Source organism: Chiroxiphia lanceolata, chromosome 20, assembly GCF_009829145.1.
Source record: "Chiroxiphia lanceolata isolate bChiLan1 chromosome 20, bChiLan1.pri, whole genome shotgun sequence".
NCBI classification, from domain to species: domain Eukaryota; kingdom Metazoa; phylum Chordata; class Aves; order Passeriformes; family Pipridae; genus Chiroxiphia; species Chiroxiphia lanceolata.
The window spans coordinates 6134056-6142416 of record NC_045656.1 but is presented as its reverse complement, the minus strand read 5'-3'; the positions used below and the strand labels follow the sequence as shown (position 1 = coordinate 6142416).

The window sequence follows — 8361 nt, the reverse complement described above, 5'->3', positions numbered from 1 at the left end:
AACCATATTTCTGAAAGCAGCCAGCTAAGCAAATCCAGAAACTTTGTTTTCGAGCATTGCACAATCAGGGACAGCTACTGGGACTTTCTCTGCGCTGTGTCACATGGACTGGAGGGAAGGAAACAGAACTGAAATGATCTGACACCAGTCAGCATCCCCGGGGAGAGAGCAGACACTGCACAAATGCCATCTGCTAAGGAAGTGATGATGAACGACTTGGTGCCATTAAAACAGCCCGAGACAGAGGCTGGTGTCTTAATTTTCATGTGCAGTCATGCAAAGCAAACTCGAATGCCAGGGAAGGTGAGGAGGGGCACCACAGTGGCTGCAGACCAGAAGAGCCAGATTCCAACAGTTTTCAGTATAATAATCTTTTATTGCACAGCACAAATTTATATCCACATTTTCTTCTATGTGTTTTAAATAAAAAACATAGACTATATATTACCCGAACTGAAAAGTCAAAAATATTAAGAAATAATACACTGCAGTACTCACAGTATTGAACATCACACGTCAACAGAATTATTAACAAAACACATTTGGAGAGAATTCCAAACCCTGATCGTTAGCATCCAGGCTGGATTTTCAAAGGCATTACGGGTTACAATGCATAGACACATACAATTCATAATTCAGCAAAACAAAATCCATTTATAAAAGTCACAGTGAAAGTGGAGGTAAACTTATACTAAGCTTGTGTAAGTAAAATGACTAAGAACTGCTGTTCTGGAAAGTGATTTCCAGTTAGAGGACTATATACAGGAGATAATAAACAGAGCATAATTACCCTCTGAAATCAGCTTATGTGCAGAAAGATAATGAAAGACTGGGGCAGGGGGGGATTCTGTTAAGTGAAATTATGTTTCCATAGCCCAAAATTCAGAACGATCCTTGGCTGTGTGTGAACGACCTGAAAACATTTACAATTGTTTAACTACAAATGACCAAAGAGATCAGTACAACTCCAGGAACCACAACTTAAAGCTAGTGGGGTCTATAAATTGCCCAGAGTAAAGTAGTTATTAAATGATGCAAGTGAAAGAAATATATCCCAGAGTTTTATGGTGAATTCAGAGATGATTTTTCTACAGTCTCTGCTCTGAAGTCTTCTCTTACCTGTCCTGCAGTTGTGTCCCAAATGATTACTCTGCCTTGCCATGCAGAAAGATCCAGCTGTGGCACAAAGTTCAAGCAGTGTGACCCTGCAATCCACTGGATTTTCCCACCCTCTTAGCTCCCAGAATCAACACCACAATGAACTCACACAGAAATGAAGGACCAGTGGAAGTTGCCCTGAATTCCTGACAGACTGAGCTCACACACATGGTGCTGAAGGTTCCTGTGCCTCACACAGAAAAAGAGCTGAAATCAAGCCCCAAGAACACCCTGCAATGGAAACCACCAGCTCTGACAGGAGCCTTTCCCTGCTGGCACTTCCATCATCTTCCTCATCGTGTCACCTGTCCCACGTCATCTATAAAGAAGAATGAGCAGTGAGAGTAAAGCTGGGAAGGAGGGTTCCCAGGGCCTGCAAGTGCCAAATGAAGCTAGAAAATCATGACCTTTAATTATATGAGTAGTTAGATTTTAAGGAAAAAAAAACCCAGACAGATGAAGGATTGTGCAATTTATCCTTCAGCTCATAGCAAGCAATAAAAAAGGCTCTCACCCCCCAAAACACAGCTACTTAGGCTGAAGGCATATTTCTATGAAACAGATGTAAGCCCTTAAAAAAAGTCTTTATTAAAAAAAATAAGAAGAGTGAAATTAAAGTGATTATGCTATAAGTTAATTGATTTAGTCACGTATTTTTGACAGTAATAAGGTTTTCACTGATTCTTTAGCAACTATCAGTTATATTGCAATATTAAAACAACCCCTTTATTTTAAAACAGACCAAGCATTCACCTTGCAAACAAATCTGAGGGTGCAGCAGAGAGAAGTAATAGATTTCCTGCACACAGAGTTGTACATCTGCAGGGTCAGAGAAGGGGGTGAGGCCCACGGGGGATCCAGTCAGAGTCATTATCTCACTGTGAGTGTTCAGCCCAGACACCTCATCTCCTCATGCCTTTGACACTTCAGCTCACAAAGGGAGATGTGGGGGAGTGTGGATCAGGATCTCACCAAAGTGTTCCTTTAGAGGTAGTGAGGATCATCCCCGGGGAACACACTGCAGAACTAATTCCCTCCCACTTTCGTATTTCCAAAATCCAGCTCAGGACACACCTGAAAATGTATTCCCTGGCCGTGATCAGCAACCTCCCTGGGCTTCAGATTCCACTGGGAAAACACAGATCCACCGAGAAGCACAGATAAAAGACCTGGCCAAGCACAGATAAAAGACCTGGCCAAGCACAGATAAAAGACCTGGCCAAGCACAGATAAAAGACCTGGCCAAGCCCTCACAATACATCCACTGGCTCAAAGCAGATTAGGGTTTAACAAAGCTGTTGCTTGGAACAGTTTAAAATATCGACATCCTTCGTTTGCAGGAATTTTAACAATCACTCAGCAAAGGCCAAATTAGGTGCTTATGCAAATCAGCTCGTTCCCCATAACAGAACTGTTTGAGTTTTGCCTTCAAGGACCCTTGTGAGCCAGACCCAGCCCTGAGACCACCAGAGCAAAGAATGGAGGGTGTGAGTGGATTAACAAACCCTGATTCTCTTAATGACTCATTGTTGAGAATCAAGGAAGATTCCTGGTTTTCCTGTAACTACAACAGCCTTGACTTTTTCCTACATCAAACACCTTTGGGATGAGTGATTTTACAAAATGAGGGCAGGAGATATCTAAGGCATAAGCTGGCTTATCAGAAAACTAACGTTTAACTCAACCCTTAGCACTCTTGCTAGTTTCAGGGGAGAATATTACAAAACTGAACCACAAAATCTCAAAAATATTCACATTAACAAGTTCAGGTATTTGCATATATTACATCATGAGGTGTCTCCCAGGCAGACTTCCTAAAAACTTTAAAAAAATCCATCAAAAGGGGGTCATGCAGAACTTCCTGCTGCAATAACTCACTGCTTTTGTTACTCAGGTGACTAAGACCTGAAGTGCTCCAAAACAAACCAGAGAACTCACACCCTCACCAATGCAGAAGCTGATCCCTCATTATAGGTTTTGGTTAAAATAAGCTTTAAAATAAAAATAAAACCCCAGAAGAAAACGTGCACCACGAGGACCACAGAGGATCTGTTTATGGCTCAAAGGCTTCCCAGATCAAAGCTGGCAGCACCTTCACTGTCCTCCAAGGAGGATGGAAGTTCAGCAAGGAGTATTTCAGATTCCTATGCAGGGTATTGGGTATTCAAGTTAAGAAGCCCACACCAAGCTCAAAAGTTATTTTTATATTTTTTTTTTAAGCTCTTGAAATCAATAAAGTGGCTGCTGCACATAAATATATTTTCAGGTCATTTTGAGTGATGCAGAAAGATGAGTTATTTTCCTTCTTTTTTAAATTTTCCTTTTTTTCCCCCCTTCCTATTTTACAACTGTAAAACAGAAGCAGAAATACTGAATGTGCTGTGGAATTGGCCAAGTCATTTAAGATGAGACCTGATGGTAAGACCTGCCTTTGCTCCCTGTTAAAAACCACTGCAGAGTGGATTCCAGAGGGAATGTTAAACATTCCAGAGGGAATGTTAAAAAGATTAGTCTTGTCATGTTTTTTTTCATACACACAGCAACATAAAAAAATAGCTAACAATTCTAATTTTAAATAAGTATCCCCCAACTGTCCCACCAGTATTCATAAAAGCAGAATAATCACTGCAATCCAGATATGTGATGTGGGCTTTGAAAATATTTCAGACTTATTTGGGGGAGGAAAAAAAGTCGATTGTAATATGTGTGTTCCTGTGTATCAATTTGGAACTAAAAATGGAAAAAGGGCCTGTATCCAGTCTCAGAATATGAAATAAAAAATGTATGTCCTTCGAACTGAATCAGCTAAATGGACATGCACTGTCCTTTTAATGATCTGCAAACATGATATTCACAGCAAGGTAATATTGATGACACGAGACTATTGACTGTGCCCAATTTGTTTCCAGTGCCAAACACAGGGATTTGAGAGTGTGGGGGTGGAAAAGTAGCTTTGTAGATGCTAAAGTGGCAAAAAAGCCAAGAGAAGCACGGAGAAATAGGTAAATATGTTCTAGCAAACCTCTGGCCTGGCTGGATATAAAGAAAAGTCCTAAAGGGAAAAAAAAAAAAAAAGGCAGTATTCCATAGGCATTTAGTTTAATCAGACAATTCTAAAGCATCCACGATGTACAAAACCATCAATCCCGTTAAACATGGATTTAGTAGATCAGCTACTCACATTTCTGTTGCAAATGTAGAATTTCAAAAGTTATGCTACACGCCAAGAAAAGTCACTACTGTTACATAAAGCAGTGATTAGATTCTACTCCCCTGCCATCCTCCTGCACGACTCCTCTGCTTCTGTCAGAAAATGAGCACAGATTAGGCAAGATCATCTAAATCGCTGTAAACAAAGACTGCTTTAGAACACGGGCAGTCAATAAAAACAGGGTTAACCTGCCCAAATCACAGCACAGAACGGATGTGTTTAATGAAAGCACGTGGGCTTAAATCCGTGTTTTCCTTCCCATTATTGCACTGAACGTCTGCTGCCTCCAGGAGGACTGGAAGGATGAGAGCTTTGATTAAGATGCAGCTGATACAGACCAAGATTTTCATTTTATCCTTTTGGGTCGGTAGTTTTCCTTACTCTTTTAAAGCAATGAACAGGGGAAAGTAATAAAATATCAGCATGTGCCTGTTAAGAAATAGCAAACGTGGTCAAAACAGGGGGTTTGTCCTCACAGCTTCTCTATAAAAACAGCGAGAAAATTCTTAAAGCCAAACCAAAAAAACCACACTGTTAAAAATCAGACTGTGTCCTGTTTCTGCAAGTGGTGCTGAAATTCAAACCAGAGTTCTCTCCTGTGTAAATACATATATGGGAAATGGCAAAAAAACACCGAAACTCCCCTTAAAACTGCAATTCTCATTGTAATCCCTAAATAAACTATGCTGAAAATCCTGAATTTAAATGTCTGAAGTGGACAAGCAGCCAAAAGTTTGTAAGCCTCGGTTTTAAGATCTTACGTAATTTTAGAAGAAATTGTGGTTTGCAGTTTAAGATTCCCTGGGAAAAAAAATAAAATGAAAATAAATGAAGCCAGCAAAGAAACCAAGTTCCTCTCATTGTAGGGAAGCTTTACTAGTCTCAGTTTAACTCTTAATTTTGGGTCGCCAAACACAAGTACAAGAATCTGTAACACAAAGGCCAATATTTAAGAAAACAATTTAAACAAACTTAAGATTCAAATGCCCTTTCAAGCTCTGGACTTGAAACTCAGCGCTTGACAACGAGCCTCTCTAAGTAAACATTTGCAAAGAGATCATTAGAGCCCCCACTTCAGAGAGACAATTCACTAAAAATTGCTAAATTAAGTGCCTGAAAGTGTGACAATGCAAACAATTTGGCTCTTTTTTTGCAAGACAATTTGACCATAAGGTTTTTAGAATTACACTAAAAATTACCTCAGGTAACTAAGAATTTTGATCACTGTAATTAATGCGTTTCTTAAGTTTTGGTCAAAAGTTTAATTAAGCAATATTGTTGGATCATCTGATCCAATGGAATGCAATATGCAAATATTTACTTTTTCTCTCTCCTTAAGATTATTTGGAAGTCCCTTCATTTTAGAAAAACAGCTGAGTTTCCTGTACCTCACAAAACATCAATATCTGCAGACGTTTAAATCTCCCTTTTGGTTTTGGACATCGAGTAATTCAGCTTTGGGATGTGGTTACTCATGTCAGAAGTGCAACAATTGCCTTCTGAAAAGAATGTGATTCTGCAATGGTTGCCTCTTTTGGCATGGAAAGGGATTTACTACCCAGATCTACTGATTTATAATTGGAGAAATATTTGAATAGGACGGTTGAATTTTGTTTTTCCTTATATGACACCAGGAAGGGTCAACAAGAATGATAAAAATAAGAATTAATTGTCTGAAGAAGGTGAGGTGAAGGAAGCACTTGTACAGTATCATCTGACTTTAACTCTAGAACAAAGTTTAAATATCACAGAATGTAAAAAGAGTCAGTAATAAAATAATATACATTAAATATTCCTCTTACTTCTGCTAATAGGAACATACATATAGGGTTTTCTCATTTACCAAAAGCCTTTGTAAATGACCTGATTCTATAGAGCTTCTTTTTTTTTTGTAGATATTGTAAACATTTAGAATTTCTAAGGCTAAAAACAGGCACGAGTCTTCCATGGACAGTTATTATTCCTAAAAGCATTAAGGAATATATTCCAAATCTGCTATTCCTTGTTATAACAATAATAATAATAATTGAAATATAACATTATAATTCACAATGTAGATTCTTAATTAAAAAAGAAATACACCTTAATCCTGACAACAATTAATAATATATAGGGAACACTCCTTTTTTCCTCTTTTTTAAATTATCTATTACATCAAAATTACATTTCCAGAATCTTTGTGCTGGGTATTACTCAATTTTATAAAGTGGTAAGTTTAAGTAGGAACTAAAACATCTCTAAGTGGGTAAAGCTGAACCACATGTCAGCAATATCAGCACCCCAGCTTCCCAATAAAGCAGGAGAGATCTGCAATTCCATTCTGCAGACTGGGATACTAAAGCCACCTGGTTGGGGGCACCTTTTAGAAGATGTCAGACACTCCTCTCCACCACTTCCATGAGGTGATTTTTGTGTGTTGTGCCTCGTTAAGGTACCTGAGCCAACAGTCTGATGTCAGGCTGGTTTTTCAAGATTCCAGAGGTTCTTTAACCTCTGTACCAGGTTCCCTTTGCTGAGCAGCTCACTGACTCCAAGGAATGTTAGCAGCAATGCATTTCCAGAGACACCTTGCAAAAATATCAAAAGCAATCGACTGTCACCTTAGAAGTCCTTTTATCCCTCGCGCTGTCCCGGAGAAAACAACTCACCACCAAGTGATCTTGAACTCATAGATGGGCCTCTTGCAGTAGTAGTGGTTGATGAGGTGTTTGTCACACACCCCAATGCACTGGTGATCCACAGTGATGCCCCTGTCAGACAGGTCTGTCACGATACAGTGCAGCAGGTCGTAGACATCGGCCACGGCCTCCCAGGGGCCAAAGGACACATCCACCTCACAGTGGTGCTCAAACAGCTTGGTCTCGCTCTCACTCCTCTCAAAACGCAGGGAATTGAAGTGGGGGCACTCGTAGGGAGTGATGGGCATCTCCTCTTTGAAGACACAGACCTTCAGTTTTGCAAATCTCGCTTTTCTCTGCATAGCTCGGAGCTTTGCTATTTCGATTATCCGTTCCAAGTGATCTAAAAAAAAAAAAAAAACAACCCCAAAACACCCAAAAATAGAGAATTACAATGAAGTATCAGGTAAAAGAGATCAAATGCAACTATTTCACGTGAAACATATTACTGCAGTGTTTGATGAGTTATTCTCAGCCTAACAGGAAACTGCATGTAGCAAAATAGACTGCAATTAAATCAATCTCAGTTAGCTGGTGAACTTGGTGTCCTTACAATATGCCCAAGTTTATTCAGCTGCAGGTCCTGACACAACAAAAGCAGAGAAACCCTCTCATTTAATAAGCCTGGCACGTTATGGCCTAGATATTACTCCTTCTTAAATAAAAATCCACATCCTCATAACAAATCCGATGTGGAGAGCTCACAGATCTAAACAGCATGAAAAGTACAGAATGAACTTCTCAGCTGCAGTGGGATTAGCTTGGAAGCTGAAAGCAGACTGAAAGCACCACACTCGAATCACACTAGAAGAAACAGTCAACACTACTTCATTTATTTACCTTTGTAATATGGCATTAGGCCCAGGAAAGCTTGTCTAACTTTTTCTCCTTTCAGAGGCTGGATATCCTCTAGATTGTCTAGCAATGGTCCTATGGAATAATACTGAGCTTCCTTGTAAACTGACCTCACTCGTTCTCTTGGTGGCAGGTCACCAGAGCGTAGAAAGTTAAGTATGTCTCTAAAAAAAAAAGGGCAAAAATATCATTAAGGAACACATTTCTGCCAAAACTGTTGCAGGTGGTAAAGGAGAGGAAATGCTGGATATTTATTGTTTACTCTCTTGAGACAGTAACTGAAACAAGTGATCCATATTCCCAACATCTGGTTTTAAAATCATTTGCCACGGTCAAGTTTCCAAGTCACCATTCCATATTTTGCCTCTGTTAATGTCAAAACTCATTCAGAAAAACATAATCATATTTTAAACAAAAAGTTCAGTGAGGAGGAACCACTTCAAATAGAAGAGGATACAG

At 39.4% G+C, this 8361-nt stretch overlaps 1 protein-coding gene across 11 annotated transcripts in view; it reads right to left on the bottom strand.

The window, feature by feature from the left end:
- Positions 1-355: 355 nt before the first annotated feature.
- The window catches only part of KCTD7 (potassium channel tetramerization domain containing 7), a 14811-nt gene continuing 6805 nt past the window's right edge, over positions 356-8361 (bottom strand). For 9 of the 11 annotated variants that reach the window (XR_004360481.1, XR_004360484.1, XR_004360483.1 and 6 more), the window contains 3 exons: positions 7888-8066; positions 2397-7390; positions 356-2327 (listed from right to left, as the gene is read on the bottom strand). Coding sequence is in view for 1 of the 11 variants with exons in the window: in XM_032707522.1 (XP_032563413.1) it covers position 1477; positions 7018-7390; positions 7888-8066 (553 nt within the window). In the remaining 10 variants the exon portion in view is untranslated. The remainder of the gene's footprint in view (positions 2328-2396; positions 7391-7887; positions 8067-8361) is intronic. The other 2 variants (XR_004360482.1, XM_032707522.1) reach the window with 2 other exon arrangements.